At 42.7% G+C, this 23,258-nt stretch overlaps 1 protein-coding gene across 1 annotated transcript in view; it reads left to right on the top strand.

The window, feature by feature from the left end:
* The first annotated feature begins 992 nt into the window (after positions 1 to 992).
* The window catches only part of col27a1a (collagen, type XXVII, alpha 1a), an 87,224-nt gene continuing 64,958 nt past the window's right edge, over positions 993 to 23,258 (top strand). Inside the window, exons 1-4 of the mRNA XM_033647048.2 lie at positions 993 to 1,456; positions 7,462 to 7,532; positions 12,508 to 14,021; positions 19,193 to 19,246. Of these exons, the coding sequence (XP_033502939.1) occupies positions 1,404 to 1,456; positions 7,462 to 7,532; positions 12,508 to 14,021; positions 19,193 to 19,246 (1,692 nt within the window). The 5' untranslated portion in view covers positions 993 to 1,403. The remainder of the gene's footprint in view (positions 1,457 to 7,461; positions 7,533 to 12,507; positions 14,022 to 19,192; positions 19,247 to 23,258) is intronic.

Below are 23,258 nucleotides of genomic sequence, written 5' to 3'. Positions count from 1 at the left end.
GTAATGGGAGCTGATCCAGGTGCCTCTCCATTAACACTTCTCTAACACAATGCGCAAGACTGATGTCAGCGCTGATATCTCACATAGGGAAATGTTGCAACAAGACATAGTCCAAACTTTGCACAGTGTTCAAACCACATTATGATATGTGTGTGTGTTTGTGTGTAACAAAATAAGAGAGAGATCATTCCAGAAATGACTACTGACAAGAGCTTAAACATCATTATGAATGCTTTGCAGTCATGGAGGGAATACTAAAGGGGCCTATCAGGCATAGGCCCAGGGGCCCAAATTGTCAGGGCCCCTCCCCTGGCATTTACCTGCAAAATGTCACTTGAAGAGACATGTATTGACCAGGAAGACACTCAGAATGACTCCCAAAAGATGCAAAGGAACTGAAAAGAGACACAAAATGACCTCAAAGACACACAAAATAACTACAAAAAAGGACAGAACAACCACAAAGAGCCACAAAATGACTACAAAGATACACGGAACCACAGGCAGATGCATAACAACAACAAAGAGATGCAAAACAACAACAACAAAAAAGGCAAAACCACCACAAAGTCTGTTTCTTGCATGTGTCAGAAAGGGGGTGGGGCCCTTTTCATATCTATGCCCAGGGGCCCATTGTTTTATAATCCGCCCATGCTTGCAGTGCTTTTCATATTCCAAGGGGAGATGAGACACACAAAGTCTGACACACCATCTCTCTTCCAAAGAAGTAGCTTGAATGACTCAAGGCCATCATAAATGATTTGCAATCACCCAAATTTTCCCACACACTGAGAGATAATGAGGTGGATACCTAAAGGAGAGTCTCTGGAGGAGCTGCAGGCGTCCCTGTGAGACAGTTTGAGTCTGTGAAGCGCTGCCCACCGTGTCTCACCGTGGTTCATTCATATGGTTTACCGGTGCATGAGGCTTTGGGTAAGATCCATGTGGCCACCCCCTGGAGAAGGCGTGTAGTTGCTCGATGCAACCGCTGGGTTGTAACTTGACACCTGGCCGTGCGGTGCATTTGCCATCGCTTTACCCACTGAAAGCCTATTTAAAAAGGAAAGGGATGAGTCCAACGCTCCTGACTCCGTAACCCCCCTCCAAAAGAAACCCAGCTTTCTCTCCGGCTGCGCGTCCCTCAATCTGGATCGGCATAAATGAATGAAACACAGGGGAATATCGACAGACAATCGCACAGGAAAACTCTCTGTCAAACCAGCCTGCCAGGAGGAATTTATGTCGGGCTTGACAGGCAAATCAACATGAGTTTTTCCCTCTGGAACTTCATCTCAAGCTTGTCAAATGTGTAAAACGGCGACCGGTGTCTTCCGCCCCCCTCGCAAAGGAGTCACGCTGTGATTAACGGTCAGGTTTTTGACTGCCAGGACAAATGAATACAAATGAATTTAGGCACCCGAAGGAGAGATTGCAGAACCTCTCATCTAGACACAAAGTAAGTGCCATTTATTTTTATTTTATTGTGTGTGTCTGTGTGCTGCTGAGAGGATGTTGGAAAGAGCTGAGGTGAGACGGATCACTGGCGGGGACTGAGTTACAATTGAAGGAGCTGCATGCCTCCATGTGCGTACCTGTGAAGTGCCGGCTGGCTGTGGTCCAGCTCACCATGCAGGAGTGGTATCCACTGGGGACTACTGAGGCTCTGTATGGGGTCCGTTTGGAGCATGACTGCCATTTGTTTAACATTTACCATAACTGTGCCAAAAGTAGTCAATGTCTCCAAATGTTTGCTTCCCAACTCTCCCTTATTTTTTATGTTTATTAAACTGAACATAAGACAAAACATTATCACCAGATTCATTCAGAAAGAGTTTGTGAAGGCTACATTAATGCTTCTGTGCAAGAAAGATTGTGATTGCTCACAGAAATATAGCGCATTCAAGTGTTGTTTGGCAAACATAGCCCACAATGGGCGAATGCAGGAACTTCGCCATGTAGTGTTTACTACACCAAATCATCTGATAAAGTGAGCAAAACTGGCAAGTGTTCAGAAAGTTTCACGAGAAGTTGACCAGCATCCTCTGGAACATTGGCTGGATGTGTTAGGATGCTTTCCATGTTTTTACGCATTCAGGCGCATTTACGCACGGTCGTTAAAAGGGTTTTTTTTAAAGGTGGACTAGATACACAACTCAGCAGAAAACACTACTACAGTTATGTAGTCCAAACGACATCAGCTTTTGCAGTAGTTTCCCCGGCAACATCCTCTTATCAGTTTATATAAGATGTGCAACATCTGCAACTGACATGAGTTTTACTACTCTGAGACATAAAATGCAGATGTTTTCTGCATGTGTTTACACAGACAAGCTATTGTAATATATGGAGCGAGATATTTGGTCTCAAAATAGGCTACAGTGTTGTATTTTTTAGGGAAGTGCATGCAGCAGCCAAAAAAGCCATCCATGCTTTCACTGGTGCATTCATTCATTTATATATGCAATACAATATTTGGTTTTATTGCGCAGTGAACATCTGTTTTAGTGAATGGATCCGTGGCGAGATAGAGAGGATTCGGTCATTTAGGGAGCAGGAATGTCCGGAGATTTGAGCCCCAGTCCCTGCAGTGTTTCATGAAGGCAAGTTGGCCAAATGGTATCAGCTTTATTTATCACACCTGACTGGATGTTTTGCAGGAACCGTCATAAATTCAGAAACTTTAAAAAAATGGCTGTCTAGTAATTTAGAAACCTCCCAACAGTGTTGCTGCCACTACATCTTTAATTTGAGATGTGCAGGGACTGTGATATAGTGAGGAGTCTACCTGCGAGGTGTCAGCTGCATGGAGCATCAGTCACCACATGGTGTCGCCCTTTATGTCTAACTCTTGGCTTTGCGCATCCAATTATTCATGGGCAAAGCGTTGGTATATTTTTTTTATTCGGAAAAAAACAACAACTATAGAGTTTAATTTTTAAATATAATATAATATTTATATTTATATAATATATAGACACACAGACACTCTATTGTCTTGCTCTAACTTGTAGTTTCAGTAGCCACTAATTCCAAGTAGAGCAGGATATCACAATGAGTCACACATAATTTTATCTGCTCTTAGTCATAATAAGAGTTGGAACATGATGGGTGGAGACAGTTTGATAAGTAGAACTTGGCCTGGAGGTAAACACTCTGAAGGGGGGGGGATTACTTGACTGTTTACAGATCAGATGATGGACATTCAAGTACCACTGGTCTTAGGAGATGTCAGCTCCCCTCTCTTCCTCATCAGCCTCTGTTAGTGTCAACTCATCCATAGGAATTTTCCACTGTGTGTCTAGGTGTGAGTATTCCTCTGTGTTAGTGCTCAGGGGGGCAGGATCTCCTTTGGGAAATCCTTTCAGGGAATCATTGAGTTGTCCAAACTTGTGAAAAGGAACGGAAGGCTTCTCAGTGTGTGTGTGTGTGTGTGTGTGTGTGTGTGTGTGTGTGTTTTCCTGAACCTTTGACTGGTCACTGGCCTACAGACGGACTGCTGTTTGAGTCAGTGGAGAGGGGGCGGCGGCTGTGGTTTTGGGGGTCGAGAGGTTAGAATCAGAGTTAGTTTATGGATTTTGCAGGTTTAGGAAGAGATTGCACAATGTGGCACCACATATCTTAATGGCTCAGTTTCTTTGACACTCAGGCAGATTTTGCCAATATTATTACCAAAATTCAGATACTCTGACTCAATCTCAGTTTGCTCAGTCACAACCCTTTGTAGAGCTGGGTAATATGTCCATATTATACCAATACTGAGATAAGAGACGAGGGATTGTCTTAGATTTTGGATATCATATCAGAAGTGGTGTCTTTTCCTGGTTTTAAAGACTGAATTACAGTAAAGTGATGTAATTTTCTGAACTTTCTAGCTGTTCTGTTCTTTACTTACCTAGTCATTATATCCACATTATGGATGATTATACTTATCCAAAATCTCATTGCACAAAGCACCAATGGTCAACCCTACAATATCATCCAATATAGACATCAAGGTATTTGGTCTAAAATATTGTGATATTTGATTTTTGCCTTTGTTGATCAGTCATCTGCAGTTTCTTTTTTCATAAAAATGACTTGGCTTTTTGATGGTGGATGAGATGCATGTGCTAATCACAGTTAAGATGAGTTGAAGCTCAGTGAGAAGAAGATGTTATAACAGGGCAGCGTTCTCCTGTCTTTGTAATGTGAGTTCAGTGGCTCACAGCAAATATATAGGTTAGATTGTCTGCTTTAATGGATGGCTTAGGAGGAGGAATTGTTCATCTGGCCTCTATTTTGTCCACTCAGCTTAGCTGAAAAATCCCTCAGGGAGTCATGTCATAGCTCACTGTTGCAGTATGAAAACCACACCAGACAGGGTCAGTGTACAGATGTCAGCCCCACTGATTTAAATGTCCACTGTGCACAGATCCACCTCAGTGCAAACGCCTTCAACCGCTCCACAAAAGAAAAATCCCAACCTGTCACATACACTTCAAAAAGCACCATAATGAAAATCTTAACAAGCTACCGAGAGCTTTTAATATGAAAAGCCAAAGAAAACAGCGGCGTTGGTTTCCCAGGAAACTTGGTCCAGTTTGCACAGATGTAAACAGCCCGAGGGACAAAATGAGAGTCATTTTCGCTGCAGTAAAAAAAAAAAAAAAAATCTCAGCATTCATGACTCATTTTCAGAAAGCGGATCTTTCCTCAGCTGATAAGACACTGAATCAGACTGTTACCAGCTGGTAGTCTGGGAGATCTCTCTCTCTCTCTCTCTCTCTCTCTCTCCCTCTCCCTCTCTCTCTCTCTCTCTCTCTCTCTCTCTCTCCCTCTCCCTCTCTCTCTCTCTCTCTCTCTCTCTCCCTCTCTCTCTCTCTCTCTCTCTCTCTCTCTCTCTCTCTCTCTCTCTCTCTCTCACACACACACACACACACTAAGCATCCTGAGTAACCACAGCCAGCTGTGTGTGGGGTTGATTGTGATGAAGCTTTATTAGCAACGAGGAACTGTTAGAGAGGCAGACACAGACACCACAAACACACACCATCACTCACACACACTTGAATATGTTAAACAACATCATTCAGGCCAGTGGAGGAAGCGGCCGCGGGTTAGTGCGGAGGTTGTTTGCTTTCTAAAGAGATCTCAGCCTGGGATAGCGCAGGTAAATATGTTTATGCAACATTTACCGTCTTTCCCACATTTTATGTATTTGGAGCCGTGGGCCCACGCCCCCGACTGCCTGCTCCGCTCCGGCTCTCCGGCTACAGCTGCTATAGACATTTCCTCCTCAAATGTGTGTGTGTGACCATGTGTGTCTGGATGACCTCCAGCGGTAAACAGTGGCTCCCCTGCCTGTCACCAGATCTCAGTCCCCCGCTGAGCACTCAGTCCACTTTCCAATCAGTCTTCTCAGCTCTGCTGCACACCTGCATGCAGTGAGGGTGTTGAGACCACTTCGTTTTTGTTTTCTCTGTGTGTGTGTGTGTGTGTGTGTGTGCATACACATGTTGGTTTTGGGTGGAGAGTTGATGGATAAGTCTACTGTAGTATTTCTGTCTTCAAAACCACAACCTGAAGCTGTGTGTTTGTGTGTGTGTGTTTTGGAGAGCTCTTCCTTGCTCTGAGATGTAAGTGCTTTTGCAGAATTCAGGTCCCATTTGTTATTCACATGGTATCAGTAGCTCAGATGCGAAGCATATGGGCTTGTTTGAATATGTGTTTTGGTGTGATGCAAGTGTTTACAGATTATTTTGAGTTTAACCTTCATGATCCTTAAGACTCCAGTTTTGTAATCTCAGTCTATGTGATGATTTTGGGGTCTGTAGAGTGCTGCAGTTGTAGGCCAATCTGTAAGTTCACACAGTCCTGGTTCCCTAAAGAAAAAGCCATTGGAATTTTTCCATTGTATTTCTGATTATTGTAGAAAATTTGCTCTGTCACAAACAAAAAAATATCATACTTACACTTTTTGTCCTGCATTTACACATTTTGTCCAACAAATATACACCACTTTTATGATTTTTGAAGCATAAATACAATCGCCAGAAGTGAAAGGCTAGTGTGTGGCTATAAACAAACTATATCATGGTTGCATGACTTTAATGTCCCCCCCACAGCAAGGTTCTAATGCGGTGTTTTCGTTGTGATGAAGTTCTGTAGTCTCATTTAGCCACTTGATGGCGACTGCCTTTTTTACCAACTCAATGAGACCAAAGCAATATTCAGGGATAACTCTGTGGTCCCGTTTAGCCACTTGCAGTTGCCCCTTTTACACGTAAAAGCTTTAAAATTCACAAGTGGGGTATTTACTGACGTATTTTATGTCATAGAACAAAATATAAAAAACTTAAGCTTGTGTCTGGCTTGCGCCAGACGTTATTTCTGGCATCTAACCAAAAACCCATTCAAAATCCATTGACTTCATGACGAGAAAACCGGGAGTGCAAAAATGCAAACTCATTTCCGGATTTTAGGACTCATTCCTGCAGCATTACTAAGACTTATACCTTAAATTTCCCAATATCAGCAGTTTTGCTTTTATTCAAACATACCTTAAAGGTTCAGTGTGTAGGATTTCGCTGGATATGTTGGCAGAAATGGAATACAATGTTCATAACAATGTTTTCTATTTATATTATAATCTATATTTAGAATTACCTGAAGCTAAGAATCGTTGTGTTTTCGTTACCTTAGAATGAGCCGTTTATATCTACATACAGAGTGGGCCCTCTTCCACTGAGTCCACCATGTTGTTTCTACAGTAGCCCAGGCCAAACAAACTAAACACTGGCTCTAAATAGGGTCATTTGAGTTGGCAACTGTAGTTCTTCATTCTTGGCACATTTGAGAAGTTTCAGTTGGTTGCAATGTGCAACCTCACCTCTAGATGGCATTAAACCCTACATGCTAGACCTTTAAGATGTTCCTCTATTGGCCAAATACAAGCAATTCCGATACAAAGCCAGATTTTATAAAGTGGTTTAAAAAAAACTAATGGTTATATTAAAGGTAATAAATCATTCACTAATGTTTTAAAGATCTGTTACATGCATCAATAAGAACAATATGCCTTAGACTTTCTGGACTTTTCGACCACTTGGACCAAAGTCCAAGTGGTAACATATTAGATAACTAGATAACATATTACTGCAGACTTGATGATTCAAACCCTTAATAAATGAGCTATTATGACCTAGACCTACATAATTTGTAATTTATGGTTTATTAGAGAATGAGAAACCCATCAACCTTTATTAACTGATAACCAACATTTATAAATGGAATATATTTGGCAAAGCAAAATAAGTTCCTGTTTATGGATTATAAATAAAGCATTCTTAATGATTTATCATTTAAATTATGTATTAAAGCTTTATAAAAGGTTCCTTATTACAAAATGGTACCAAATTATTGTGTGATTTAATGTCGTGTTACAGCTGCCTCTTTCTAACGTCCTCTCTTCTCTTCCCCCAGGAGAGCCCTATTGCTCTGTACAGTATTATATTGTACTTGTTACCTGGGACTTACGCAAGTACACCCTGAAGGTAAGACGTGACTGAATGTCACTTCCACTTCTCTCACTCTCAGTCACTTCACTCTCTCTCACCTCTGTATTCCTCACTGAAAAATTTACCAGTGGAAAAAACTGTAAAACTTCTCAGAGCACTGGGGAGATTTTGGAGTAATTCTTCGCCTGTTTGGTCATTGCCCAAGCACGTAAACACATTGCTTTGAGAACTGGGGCCAGCCGTTGCCATGACGACAAGTGTTGAGTAAGCTGAGTGAGCAAGGGAGTGATCAGATCATAGATTCAAAGTTGACCATTATGGAGAAATGTTAGTCTCAAAACACTCCTGTCTCGGTTCTTTGATTTATAACATTCAGGAGACGGAATGTAAAGGTCACTGTTCCAGACACAAGATAACCATTTAATATTTCATAATCATAATATATCAAATGTGACAGCATGGAAGGGTCGCTTGATGAACCTACAGAGAATTATCACCTGGATGGAGCTCTATAACTAGCTTCAGCTCATTATTTAACTGTCCGGCTGCAACTTAATGCTTCTGGTTCACTCTCACCGCTCTCATTGCATCGTCCCAGTAGGTAACTATTTCCAAAGAAAAGCTCAAAAAAGTCACTGTTCACTACCTGCTCAGCACCAAACAGGCACAGCTAGAGACTAGCTAGTAAACAGAGTCGAGCATTTAGCAGCCAAAGAGCCAAATATTTCCCTCAGGTGTTGGCAGAGACCAGAAACAGAGCGAGGAGAAGACCAAATAGAGGCAAAATGCCAAAAAACAATTCTACAAAACAAGAGGTAAAAAGTAAAGAAACAATATTTGACTATGTTTTTTTCTCTTATTCAAGTCATGAATCATAAATCATGATTCCAAATCTGACATTGTGGGAATTCACAACATTTATTGCTGTGGGGATGATTTTTTTTTCCGTTCAGAGTTATTATACTGTAAATGGCTCACTGTAGACCAGGGCAGGCCAGCCAAAGAGCGATTTTTTTGAGTGTGTTCGAACAAATCGGTGACTTCATCCTCTACAACGGATAACATTACAGAATGAAGAGCCTTGGACCTTCTCTCTGTCCTACTTGAGTGACTTGGCACAGTGCAAGGCTATGAACTCCAGCCATGTGTTAAACACAAGGCTGTCTGTGTGTGTGCGTGTGTGTGTGTGTGTGTGTTCACATCCATACAGTATGCTGTATATCTAAAACCACATGGTTGATGCATGCCCCAATAATAGTACAAGTGGTATTTAAATAAAGAAATTTGGAGTCAGGAGTCTATGTACAGAACAGATACATGTAATACACCCCCCGGCTTCACTGCCAAGTCCTGTTGTCCTTTACTGCAGGAGAGACCACACAGAGAGGAGAATTCACTGTGTGCATTGGTATACACTATATCCCATGTAGGTCTTGTTTCCTCTGGCTATTTTATAAAACCCCAATGTTTCGAGGTAAGGAAAATCTTACAGTCCTATACAGAGCATGGAAACATTATAAAGAACTGTCTGCATAGCAGAAGCACATCCACATTTGCACTGCTTTTCACTGTGCAAAACAGATTGTTTTAGATGTTACTGAGTCCAGTGTTTTATATTAAATTGTGTTAAAACCTGCTATGCATCAGTAGCACTCAATAATTCCAGACTTGACAGATTGGTTTTTGTTTGACATGATGCATGTGAGAACTCTGTCTGCAAAAAACATGAGTTTGAAGCAGCTTCCTCCCTTAGGTCTAATTCCTTGATCACTACCATGACTACCAGGGATCACATTCCTGCTCTTTTTTTTTAACTTTCCATGCAATTATATATTTCCAAAGTCTGCGTCCCCCCATCAGTGGTCTAATGAAGCAAGCCTCGTATTATAGAAAGACAAGCATCTCATTGAAGTCCTTTCTCTCCATGGCTTACCAGTACAGCAACTGTTAGGCCATACCATCTGTCTTTCCCCTCGTCTTTCCCACTTTCTGTCATGTCATCAACATTGCTTGCCCACGTTTCTGTCTTTTCACAAGCAGGGCTTCTATACACATGTCCCCATTAGACAAGGCCCAGTGACCACAGGTCAGAGTGAGCCCGGAGACAATAAAAATGTCGAGGGGCCTGGGTCTGAGATCACAGGTCATATAGGGAACGCGCGGCTGGACCCCCGAGACTGAAGCGCTGAATAGAGAGTCAAAGTTGGCAGAAAGGCTGGAAACTGTATTCTGCCCCCAGGCGGGGAGATGCTGCACTCACTTGCGGTTACTGTGGTCATGTTCTGAATTTCCAAACTGACTCTATTGATGAGAAGGACAGAGAGGAGCAGGGAAGAGGGGAGGCTGTCTGATGATGCCGATGTCCTTTGGTTCAGTAATCCCCTAAAGCCTTAAAACAAAGAGGCCATGACCTGATATCAGTGAAGCAGACAGCACATATACTTTAACATACAGTACAGCAAGCACTCCGATGTGCTAATTGGTGTGGAAGTTATATAACAAGCCACCAAATGTACATTTAGAACCTGAACTCTGTCCCTTGTGCCTCGAAATTCACAAACACATATTGTTAGCTTTATACAGTGTCCAGCAGTCTCTCTGTTGGGTAGAGCGTTGGCCAGATGGTCATAAGAGAGGATTAGGTCCTTTAGCCCTGCGTTCCTGGTACTGGCTGCGTTGGCCTTGACTGAGCTCCCTTCACAATTAGCTCCACCAGCCGTCATGTTTCTATCAGCACACGGTGAACACCAATGACAGAGTGTTGTCTTGCTCTGTGCCACACATTACCATGGGGATAAAGGGTTAAAGGCTGCATTACAGTAAGATGAACTGAACTCACCAGACTGTTCGAGCTGTTCTGTTATTTGCCTTTAACCACTTAGTCCTTATATCCACATTACTGTAGGTCTGCAATTAGCAACTGTTTTCATCATCATCAATTAATCTGTTGATACGTTCCTCAATTAATTTATGAATAAAATGTCATAAAATGGTGAAAAATGTCCATCAGTGTTTCCCAAATGCCTGATGACATCCTCAAATGTCTCGTTTTGTTCACAACCCAAAGATAATTCTGTAAACTGTAGGACTGTTTAGTTGGAATCTGAGAATTTTTACTTTTTTTCTAAAAAATGACTCAAAACTGATTAATTAATTATGAAATTAGCTGGCGATTATTTTAATAGTTGGCAACTTTTCAAATAAAAAATAATTGTTGCAGCTCTACATTACTGATAATTATGGATCAAACATCTAATTGTGTAAATACTCGGAAAATGCAATAATAGTTGAATGTTCATGAATATTTGTAACTCGATTATCAGTAGAAAAAAGCACCATAAGCTGGACATTATTCGGTTTGAATAGCTCTTTCATCAATTTGCATGATGTAACTGAAAGTCAACTTTCTCATGTTCATATTTAATTTTTTTTTTTTTTTTTTTTTTTGCTCCATGCAACCCGAAAATTCTTTAAAGTATATAGGACATTCATTTAGCCCCCTCAAATAATAAACCTGACAGCCGTCTAAATTTAATGACCAAAAACAGGTAGGCAAAATTGGTTAAAGGTCATACTTTTGGAACCAGAGTGCTTTGGTTTGGCTTTGAAATCATTTTTGAACATATCAAATTTTAAATACCATCTGCTTAGTGTCTGGGCCCCTATTCTCAAGCCACAGGTAGCTTATCATGGTGTCCCATTTTATGTCTTGTGAACTGTTCTTGTGTTTTAACTGTTTTTGTGCATAAAATAAACTGAGCTGAATTTTTCACCCTCTGGACTTGTAAAAATGTGGCCACATTAGGCTTACATTTTGTGGTGAGCAGCACCTTTAATAATTGGCAGACCTGTATAGCAATAAACATGTTATATTCAGAGGCCATATGCTGTGGGCACGCTTACAGCTATTTTATGCTTCACTCGGGACACACGGTCAAAACTATGTCACAACTTGCCATATTGGAGAGAAGCGTGAGGCTGCAAACCACTGACATTTGAAACAAAGGCCACCACAGCACCTCTGTGCAACATCCACCCACCCAGAGAGCAGGGTGCAAGGTCACTCCATACTCTATCATCAGCTTATGTCTGTACATCTATATATAGTCTTTTCTTTTGGCCTAAAGTTGTACTAGACAGCCTACAGAAGCAGTTTGGTAGCCTCAAAACCCAGCGAGTTTATTATTCTTTGTGTTTCATTTTTTGCTTCAACCATCTTTTTTTCCACATCTCTTTACCCTGCAGTGTTTGAGCTCAGCTGAGTGTTGGCTGAAAGACCAGTCTGACATGAATGTATGGCTATGATGCCTGTGATAGCAAAAATAGACTAGTTTTATTTTGTTAATGGGAATTTATTGGAAAATTGGCTCCTAAGTCAGTGTAGTCAGTCCAACCGTTGCCACTGGCAAAGAAAGCTAAAACATTTTGCTGAGCCTCACTTGTCTCAGGAATTGCAAATTCTCACAATGAGTCCAGCATGTCCTATTAATAATTTTAATTTTTCCCTAGCATGATTACACTCACCCATATCTGCTAACTGTCAATGTTGATGTGTGTGAGATTGTTGCTGAAGTGGCCATGTTTCTATGTGTTACTATATCAACAAAACTGGGGCTTGTATTCTGCCCGTTTTCCCCTGTGTTTCACTCTTATTTAACATGGACGACTTCACAAGGAAAATGTAAGAGGATGTACTTTGTCCTTGATGATGTATTTCCAGGTTCCTGACTATGGCAGAAAATATTTCCATCTGTGTATAGTGAGGTTACAGAACATGGACAGACTTATAATGAAAAGAATGGTGAAGGATCAACAAAATGGATGTGGTCAGAAGGATAATGTAAAGTCTTAAAACTTAAAATAATTCTTTAAATATACTTCAGGTACTAAAGCGAGCACATAATAATAAGCTTTCATTTTCACTTTTGTCTAACTGCACTGATGTGTAAACTTCAAAAACAAACCTGTCGTAACTATTTGCACCTCTAACACTACTTTCCCTTTTTTTCAGATGTGGACATCCTCCAAAAGTTGGGGCTCAAGGGAGAGAAACCGTCACGCTCGGTGCCAGCAGGGGTCATTCCTTTCAGATCGGGGATCATCCTCAACCAGCGGGCGCACATTGAAACTCCATTGCGCTCAGTCTTCCCAGCGGCCATCTGGCCCAACCTGGCGCTGGTCCTGAGTGTACGCTCACACCGTGTCAACAGTGCTTTCCTCTTCACCCTGCTCTCAGGCCGCAAGAAGCTTCTTCTTGGTCTGCAGCTTACACCGGGCAATCTGGTCCTGCACACAGGGCCTAACACCTCGGTGGCACTGCCCTATGAGCCCCATGATGGTCAGTGGCACCAGCTGGCGGTGGGAATTAATGGACAGAGAGTGACTCTATATGCCTCCTGCGGAGAGCAGAGTGTTCATGCAGACTTTGGGTGGGACAGTGAGGAGGGACTGGCTCCAGAGCTCCAGGGCTCCTTCCTGCTGGGGCGGACAAGCCAGCAGCAAGCCTCAGCACACTTTGAAGGAGCCATCTGCCAGTTTGACCTGGTCCCTTCTGCACAGGCAGCTCACAACTACTGCAGGTACATTAAGAAACAGTGCAGGGAAGCCGACACATACAGGCCTAACCTTTCTCCCCTGTTGCCTATCCTACCACGAGAAAGAAACATCACAGCTACCGCTGCTACCCCTAAACGTGGTGGCCCTACAACACCCAGGAAGACCACGGGGCTGAGCCTTGCCAGGACTGTTGCCGCTGCTGCCTCTGCTGTCAGATATGTGGCCTCCGCCCAAACATTAAAGCCCACCCCTGGGACAATTCCTACATCCCTTGTGGGAACTGTGATGCCAGTCACAGTCCAGCTTGGTTTGGCCTCCCCGCCTCCCAAGGCAAGGACTGAAACTATCACAGTGCCACTCAGGACAAGAGAACCCCCGACAAAACCACCAAACCCAAGACCCACCACCTCTAAAGCTTCAAATCAGAAACCCTCCAAACCCACTCCCCCAAAGCCTACTCCTCATAACAGCTCCAAAAAGACAATTACAGGAACAGATAACAAGAAGAAACCTACTGTTCCAGTCACTACCAGCACCAAACCCTCCAAGACAAAGCCTGACTCTGCCTTATCAAACCAAAATGCAGTCCCAAAAAAACCACAACCCACCACAGCCAAGAAAACATCTCCCAAGCCTAAAGTTACACCATCCAAAGCCACTCCGTCCAAACCCAAAACAAATTCTGTCAAAGTTGTCCCTTCTAAACCAACAATATCCAAAGTCAGCCCCTCAAAATCAACAGTCAAAACTACGACTGCTAAAACATCCAAGCCAGTCTCCAAACAGGTCATCAAACCCACAAAGCCAGCCAGAACCACCAAGGCTACAGTCACCCCGCGACCAACCAGACCTTCATTCAACGCAGTAACGCTACCTGCTACTGATGGCTTCCAAAGCTGGGAGGTGCCACCTACTCAGTTCTCCCTGCTGGATGGACCTAGAGGACAGAAGGGAGAGGTGGGCCCATGGGTAAGCCCCTTTGGTCTGTTGGATTGGTTTGTGAGTGTGTTTGTGTGTCTGTGCCACAAAAAAGGCAAATGAAGAATATCAGACGCATGTGTTTATGTGTTTGAGCACTTTTTTAACTTGGATCAAGGGCTTGCTAACAGTACATGCTTTAACGTAAGGTGCCTGCTTGGTGGGGAACAGTCCACCACTGGGTGGATGGGGTCAAGGCTATGATTGAAAAAGCATTATAAAATTGTTTCTGAATCTGACAAGGTGCCAGTATAGAACTTAAGATTGAGCCTGGATGTAGCATATTTGGTGAGACAGAGATAACATGAGAATACACACATTCAGTCTATGTCTTAGCTGTTTGTGCTGGCAGTTGTGGGTGGCGAGTTTGATGGTTTATGTTAGTAAAGTGGTGAAAATGAGTGAAGCACGTTCTATTAGGGACATCCCAGTCTGTGCTGGTCTTTGTCACCAATGAAAGACCAGGTTTGATTCTCGTGCTCTGGGGCTGGAAATAAGAAACCACAGAGATATGTAGGCTAATGTGGCACTATCTCCTTTCTCACACACATTAGAAACCCTATTTTTTTCCTCCTTTCTTTCCTTTCCTCCTTCCTCTGTGCACAGAGCCCTCAAGGCTGGGTGTGACGTGTTAGGTCTGACGCCTTGCCGTCTCTGCACCAGATTCCTCTGTCATAGAGGGCCAGTGGAGGTCTCATGGCCCCCTTTCAAAGCTAGGTCAAGGGTCAAAGCGGTCTGTAAACATCATCATTCAGCTTCTCAAAGCAGGCTACAGGAAAGAAAGGCTATAGTATATCACAAGGAGCGAGGACACTGAGCCAGGCGGGTCGACTTTCACCTTTTCCATTTTCACACCCAGCATCAGAGTGCATCTTAGTTGCATCTTGACTGGCCACTTGAGATTAAATTTTGCTTCATAGTTGATATATTTGTGAGTAAACTTTTTCCAAGTTGCTTTCCACAGACAGATCAACTGTGAACGTGAGCTTTGTCATGTTTCAAGCTGTGCATAATTGTCTACACAGTGCTTCATCTCCAAATGTGACCTGAGTAATCCAACCTCAGTGTCTCGTCAGCACATTCTGAGTGGGTTTGTACATGTATTTAAGGCTTGTGACTGAGTCATTATAGTGTAAGGTGTGAGCATGGCCTGTGTTTGATATGTGTGCCTTGCTTATTCTTTGTAGTGGTCTGTAATTTGCTGCTGTAGATTGCAGACTGCGCTGTGTCAAGGGTTGGCTACTTCACATCTTTGCTGATGTCCACCCCAGACTTGACTGTCATTACAGTGAACTAAATGAGTGCCATTTAGAAAGCACTACCTGCAATCTCACCATGAAGTGCTGCAATCTAGTACAGAAAAGTAAAGATTTACTTGGCTTATTCTGATTTCTCTTTTCTTTTTTTAAAAGTCTGTCCCGCTGCTACCAATTTTGGCCCATTCTGTTTTTCTTTCTCTCCAAGAACTATAATTGACACCATACACAAACATATTTTGAACTGTCCTTTAGAGCCTTTGGAAACTTGACTTGAAATATTAAAAAACATATGTGATATTAAAGATGAGTGTCTCACGGAGCATCCACAAAAATCTAAGTGAAAATAAATGTTCATAAGTATTAGAAAACCTAGGTCAAAAATAGCTCATTTGGCTGCTCAGTCCATTTCTCAGGATTGTGGGGGAGTGATCAGATCCCTTTCAGCTCAAGTAACTTTATTTTCCTTTCAAACACTCACGTTAAAAGGTTTTGCTGTCATGGAATAACCCACCAAATCTATCAAATGGACCCTACTTGGTAAGAAAGTTAACTAAACTAAGTAGCAAACTAGGTTAGACCACCTAAATCTGTTTTCATTTAACTATACTTTGTATATGGCACTAATCGTTTGAGCATTTTCCTTTACTTATAATGAAATGGTTAGCATTAGGTTTTTTATGTGAAACTTTAAAGCTTATTATTAACTACCCCAGTAGTCCACTAATTATCTTCACAAATCTGCTAACTAGCACACCAGGGTAGACCACCCATATTTGTGTTTTTATTGAGTAATAGCTGCTGGACTAAGAAGCTAAGTGTTTTGGCATCTTCCATCCACTTATATGAAACAAGTAGATTAGCTTTGCTATGCTGCACTTTTGAGCTACTTACCAACTTTGTGATAAATAGAGATCGGGTTGGTATACCCAGACCCCAGTTGCTTTGAAAATAATTTTTCCCATAGACTTACATTGGGCAAGAGAGGTCTATGAATCAGTGGCTACATTTTTTTATTCAGTCCACTATCAAGATTTATCCCTCAAGATAACATCTGGAAAGTCTAAAGAGATGCAAGATTAAATCATTTTTTTCCCCATTCAAGTTAGTGGAGCGCTGAGACTAATCAGCCATATACAGTCATGGCCAATCAAAATAAAAATCTGAAAGTCATTAGAGTCAGCACCTTAACAGGTGCTTCATGTCAAAGTGTGTCAGAGTCTTTCTACGCATACACCGATCAGCCAAACCATTTAAACCACTGGCACGTGAAGTGAATATCATTGATCATTCTTTTTATTACAATGCAATGTTCTGCTGGGAAACTTGTGGTCCTGGCATTCATGTAGATGCCACTTTACACACACCAACCACCCAAACACTGTTGCAGACCAAGTACCTCACCTCATGGCAACGTCACTGCCCTATGGCAATGCCCTCCCCCCAGCAGGACAATGTGCCATGCTAGAATGCAAAAACTTCTCAGGAATGGCCTGAAGAACATGGCAAAGAGCTCAAGGTGTCAAACAGGCCACCAGTTTCCCCAGAGCCCAATTTGATAGAGCATTAGGGGGACGTGTACCCCAGAGGTATCCCTGATCCGCATTGGGGCCTCCTTGGATCAGACTCGGCTCTGACATGTCAAGGCATTGACACAGGACTTTTGGCGGTGTCCTGTTGTGTCTGGCACCAGGGCATTGGTGCTGCCATCAGGGAGTGCGGTTGGAACACATCAACTGGCATCCACATAAATACCAGGACCCAAGGTTACCCAGCAGAAAGTTGCATTGCAACAAGATGATCAGTGTTATTCACATCGGTGGTTTTAATGCTTTGGCTGATCTGCGTGTGTGTGTGTGTGTGTGTGTGTCTCTATGCTGCCATGTAGTGCCTCGGGAGATCCCAGATGAACCCAGCCATGCTTGCTTTTCAACGTAGCTTGGATTTTATAAACACACATGCCATGTGCATACTACTCTGTCTCTCACTCCTTCCCGTGGGACAGTCTTGTACAAACACACACGCACTCATACACACATTTTGACAAACATGTAAGTTAGAAGCCAATGAAAAGCATTGCATTCACTGAGATTTCAGCTAATAGCTTAATCATTCATCACTGTTTCTGCCTAAAGCATTAAGAGTCTTCTACTGAAAGACACAACAGAACTGTGATTCGGACTCTTGTCTCCGCTGTGCAGAGTCTGCACTCTGGCTGCCAATAGAAACATCCAGTGCAGGAATAGATGTGGCACAGTTCCCCATCTGAAGCACCTTTGGCACTGCTGCTTTGAGTGCCTGTTCTGCTGCACACCTGAATGTGATTTAAATGCTCTGAAGCTGTATGTGACTGCTGAAAGTGAGAGTTGGAGTTTTAATCTGATTAGCATTTAATTGGAGCTGAACCGGCAGCGAGTTTAAATTTGATTTAAACCTGAACTCTAATAACTCTTCATAACTAGGCTCCTGTATTCAGTTAAATTGTACCTGCAAGCTGTCTGAGTACTTAACTGTTGCCTCAATAAGAACTTTTAGCAGTTTGCTTTGAAATTATGGTAACAATTAAAGGGAGAGTTTGCAATTTTGTACTTTGTTTTGAGAATTCTTTAATGAAAGTCAAATTCAAGTATTATAAAAAGTTTTTTTAACTTTCAGTAGTATTTTTTTTACTTTGAAACAATTGCTTTCACAGATAGCAGCACAACCCTGAACACAAAATTCAGACTCATTTGTCAAGTGGCACAAATCATGCCCTGACTTCCTCACAGGCTAAGTCAGCAAGTCTAAGCCTCATAACTGAAACCAGCCTTCGCCATTAGACTGCGTGTGAAATGTGGTGATTCGAAAATGCTTACGGATGTGGGAATTTTGTGAGACTGCTACCTTCTTGGCTGGGGAGCAGTCAGCCAACACATTTTGAAGAAAAGAAATATGGTGAAGATGGACAGGTGCAAACAGGGAAAGACAGTCGGAGTAAACAAACAAGTGTAGGGAAGAAGGACCAAAGCAGGGGGTGGAAGTGTGAAGATGGACAGGAGTGTGTGTTGATGCTGACAGGTCCTGAGGCCACCACAGAGCATGCCACCTGTAACAGTGGGGGTGGTCTCAACCATGGAGGTCATCCTGGAAGAGATAGTGGGGGGCCAGTAATAATCCTCACAGTGATTTGTCAGAGCTCAGACAAACATGCTCACACATATTTATATATATGGCTAGGATCACAATAACCTTTAGACTCAGGTTTGTGTTGTTTTGAAGTTGAATTGTTTTTGAAGTTGTCTCTTAAAGTTCATAGCCTTGTGAAAAATGAGCTGAGGAAACTACAGAAAGGGTACAACTTTCACACTACAATAACTGCACTTTATGGTGGATGCTACTGCCTTTTTACTAGATCCTCATATCTATGTTATCTGTGGCATCCAATTTAACAGCTCTGTAATGCATTCACAGTGAAGAAAGCATTCTAAAAATGCCATATATCTGCTTTAACACGCATTTACATCAGGATCCAAGGCACTGCAGGTAGCGCGTAGCAACCCACAGGCCCTCTGCTTTTCCTCACTTCTCCTTTTCCTCTTTTTTGATTAAAAGAAAACGAATGAGCGCAAGGCTGATAAGGCCACACAGTGGCATTGAGTGGCGCAGGAAATGACCTGTTATTTCTACGGTTTCCTGCCACACAAGCTCAGAACTTCCTGATGGATAAAGCTGAACTCTCATCACCTTGAGATGGAATTACTTCAGGGGGGAAAAGGTGTCCCTGCAGCCACTGTGAAATCTGTCTGTGGAAACACACAAAGCAGCCTTAATGACCTGATGGTTCTGATAGACTATAGAACTGGATTGCTTGGGTTTTGAATTAGATCATCTGTATGCTGTCACTTAATACCCTGTCTCTTTCTTCAGGGATTGCCAGGACCTCCAGGGAAGCCAGGCCTGTCAGGCAAGAGGGGTCCTCGGGTGAGTCTCCGCTCAAACATCTCCAGCCACATCACACACTTTAATTTGTAACCTGTAGAAATTATGTTATCTGTTATTTGATCCCGATATATGTTCTTTTATGGAACCACATTAACAAGCGTGCCTTTATTTAGTTTTACAGTGGCTATCTTTCTGCATGCACACGTTTGTTTGTGTTTTTGTTACTGCTGCTGACGTATATGTCAATGAAAGCTCAAACACAAACATTCAGTGAATAACTCCCCTTGGCAGGAGGTGACTCAGAAAGACAGATAGACAAACAGACAAGGACAGAGAGGACTGTATCTGTGTGTTCCAGCCTGGAAGGCAAAGTCCCGGACCATTTTCTAAAGTTACAATAATAACCTGCCAAGCCAGGCTCCCACATCACTTTAAATCCCTCCCATCTCTCAGCTGACACACACACACACACACTCACATACTCACGCACAAAGTTTTCCTATGCAACAGATTGACCATATTCAGCACGGGGCTGCGAGCGGTGACCTCCCACCCCTAAGCATAAACAGGAAAGCTCCTATAAAGACGGCCTTTCAAAAGGCTGGCTGTGCCACAGGATGCCTAATAAAAGCACTGTAAACAGACAGAGAACACATGGCTCCACTGGACTTTCTTCTCCTCACTGAGCTGTTGCAGCAGGCTGCACCGACACTTCATAGGATTCCCATTCTGGACTAATGAAAGGCCTCTTTCTCCGAGGCAGTTAAATTTTCTTGGGTCTTCTTTGAGGAATTCTCTTTGACTTCCTCTGTATCCCTCTGATGTATGGACTCAGACCGGTTTTGTTTCTAAGTAAATCAACAACTGTCGGATGAATTCCACTGAAATTTCATATACACATTCATGTTCTCCAGAGGATGAATCTTGCTGTCTTTGATGATCCCTGGACTTCTACTCTAGCACCACCATGAGGGTGACATTTGTGGTTTAGAGTGAAACGTCTCCACAACTATTGTATGGGTTGCCATGAATGTTTGTGCACACATTCATGTTCCCTGCAGGATCGACTGTAATCCCTTTGATGATCCCCTCAGTTTCTCTTTAGAACAGGGATGATCTGGGATACCTGCTTTGCCTGGGGGGCACTTTTGCAAATTGACATGAGGCCAGGGGCCAGTTAATGAAAGAAAAGGGTAATGTAATATTTATCAGCATATATTATAAATGAACTGCCCATTTTGAACCTTTGGACCTTTGCCAAGAGGCAAATCTAGTTACAGCAGCTCAGCACAGGTCAGGTGTATGCAGGGCCATTTCTACTATCTGAGAACATTTGGGGCTCGGCCTAGACCTCTGTTGGGGGTCCAGGGGTTCCTCCCCTGACACTTTTTAAGAAATATATAAACAGCAATATAATCTGCACAGTGGTTAGCATTGTCGCCTCACAGCAAGAGGGTTCCTGGTCCGAACCCAGGGTTGGCGAGCCCTTCTATGCGGAGTTTCCCCATATCAGCATGGGTTTTCTCGGGATACTCCGGCTTCCTCCCACAGTCCAAAGACATGCAAGCTGGGTTAATTGGTGACTCTACATTGCCCGTAGGTGTGATGTGAGCATGGACGGTTGTCTGTCTCTATGTGTTAGTCCTGCAACAGGGTGGTGACCTGTCCAGGGTGTACCCCGCCTCTCGCCCAATGTCAGATAGGGATAGGTTCTAGCCCCCCCATGACCCCAACAGGATAAGCGGTTACAGCAAATGAATGAATACACAAGCTCTATTTTGATGCTTTTTTATTCACTCTGGCACCTTATTTATGTTTGAAGTACAAAAGAAATCCCAGTTTGAATACTTTTATTTTCATTGTGACTAAGAAGCCACCCAGCACACTATCGCAGGCCAAATTTTGCTCGCGGGTTGTAAGTTGAGTATCACTGGTCTGAGGCCATGAGCCATTTACTGAAAACTTCAGTTGTCATTCCCATCAGCTTCAGCTGTAGGTCTACATTGTGTTCAACACTACTGAGCAAATTTTAGCATGCTGACACTCTAAGTAAGATATTAAACATGCTAAACATTACACCTGCTAAACATCAGCATTTTAGTGTTATAATTTTGTGAATGGTGGCATGTTGGCCTTGGCTCAAAGCACTGCTACGCCTAAGTACAACCTCACAAAATAGCTAGAATGGCTTTTTTTAATATTTATTACAGACTACAGAAGTCATCTGATCCTTGTTTTACAATTTAAATTAATAGACAAACACTACAAACAAGCCACTCACTCAGTCCGGACCACAGAACAATCTAGCTGCATCAAATATAGAGTAAACGATTGATGCTTCATGTCCATGGGTGCATGTGCCTCTGTCTTTTATGTGTGTTTTCAAATTATTACTTACTGTTTGCGTCTGTCTGTGTCTAAGGGACTCTTAAGCTTAAGTCTCTGTGATCCCCCACTACTATAGATGTATAAGGAGGTCTTTGTCTGGCTCTAATTAAAGCTATTTAAGCCCCAGCAGCACCTCCCATCCCGTCTCTAGTAGCAGTTCCACAACATCAGGCTCACTTAGGTGGATTTCTTATGATCCAAATCAAACTTACCTGGAATAGAGCTTTAATTGGGCGTAAAAATGTAAGCACAGAGCTGTGTTAACTTTTTCAGGTGTTATATAAGTGTGACTGAGTGGAACTATTTTTGTTTGACCAGGCAGCAGCTTTTCTCAAAATATGCAGCATATTTAACTTGAAGGTCTTAAGAACGATTTCTCTTTTCAAGACTTATAAATTTGCACTGCTACACAATTCCTCCAGCTAAGGTTGGAGCCTGGACAGATGCGGTTACTACTAAAACTTGGTAAAGCCAGTCTGCCTGTCCAAACCTCATTCATCAGCAGTATGCGTCGCCTAATCACTTCCTACTGATTTACATCCTGATGGCGTAGACAAGGCTTTTGTCAACCACAGCAAACCAGCTGTTGAACTGCCTGTGGCATTGTCAGTGGAAGTGGTTGGTTTGCAGAGCGCAAACAATGAAAACAAGCGTGTTCAATAAAAAAGCACTTGTAAAGGCCTTTGGTTTTGATGCCACTTTAACAGAGGTCGCTTGCAAACACGCCGCCAGTGTCTGACTCTGACCTCACAGTCATTCTGTTTAACGCACACACAAGAACGCATCAGCCCTCAAACAGAATTGCATACATGCTACAGCACCAATCCCACGTCTGTGTGGCACAGACATACACATATGTGGCTGTGTTTATGACCTGCCTATATAAAGAGTGAGACAGATTATGGAGCTTTCCTGTAAACAAAAGCATTTATCAAGTTTAATTGCCACTACCATGTGTGTGCAAACAATGAGCTGTATATACGCACTTGCAAACTCGCACTCACAAACACATGTGTCCCCACTTGGCCAGATTAGAGTGTGGTTTTAATTTGGGAAAAGAAATTCACTTGTTCATCACTGAAATAAATTAACTGGAAATCTGAATTTATGCCACAGGCTGCTGAGGCTGCAGGCTCACAGGTGGCGTGGCATGATTTGATCATGAGCATCATCTCTTTATGTACAAAACTAAATTCCAGTCAGAGGGTTTTCGCTGAAGAGAGAGCTCTGCCTTTTTTTTTTTTTTTTTTTTTTGCATGACCCTCCGTAGCCTTGGATTACTGGAAGTCTGCATGATGACACACAGAGCACCATTGAGCCCACCAAGCACCACCCATGAACCTTGACCTCTGATCCCACACATGTGAGTGTGAGACGCTGTCGCTACGGCAACCACTGTCAGTACAAAAGCCTGTGCTAGGTGTCTGTGCATAGTCGGGGTGAGCTCTTTCGAGTCTGTTTGTAGGTGTATAATGACGACGGTGGTAGGAGGGTGTGAGAGGAAATGGATGCATCGTGGGTACACAGGCTGCTATCTATCTGAAGACTGGCTGCATGGATTCGTCTGGAGCCTGCTGGGTCAAAAGGGTCTTTGTCTGAGCGAAAAAAATCTCTGTCGCCCATCTCTCCTCGTACATTCCCTCCAAACTACTCCTCCGTCATT

Source organism: Epinephelus lanceolatus, chromosome 19 (assembly GCF_041903045.1).
Source record: "Epinephelus lanceolatus isolate andai-2023 chromosome 19, ASM4190304v1, whole genome shotgun sequence".
NCBI lineage: Eukaryota > Metazoa > Chordata > Actinopteri > Perciformes > Serranidae > Epinephelus > Epinephelus lanceolatus.
The sequence above is the reverse complement of the archived record's forward strand: the minus strand, read 5'-3'. Positions and strand labels throughout refer to the sequence as shown.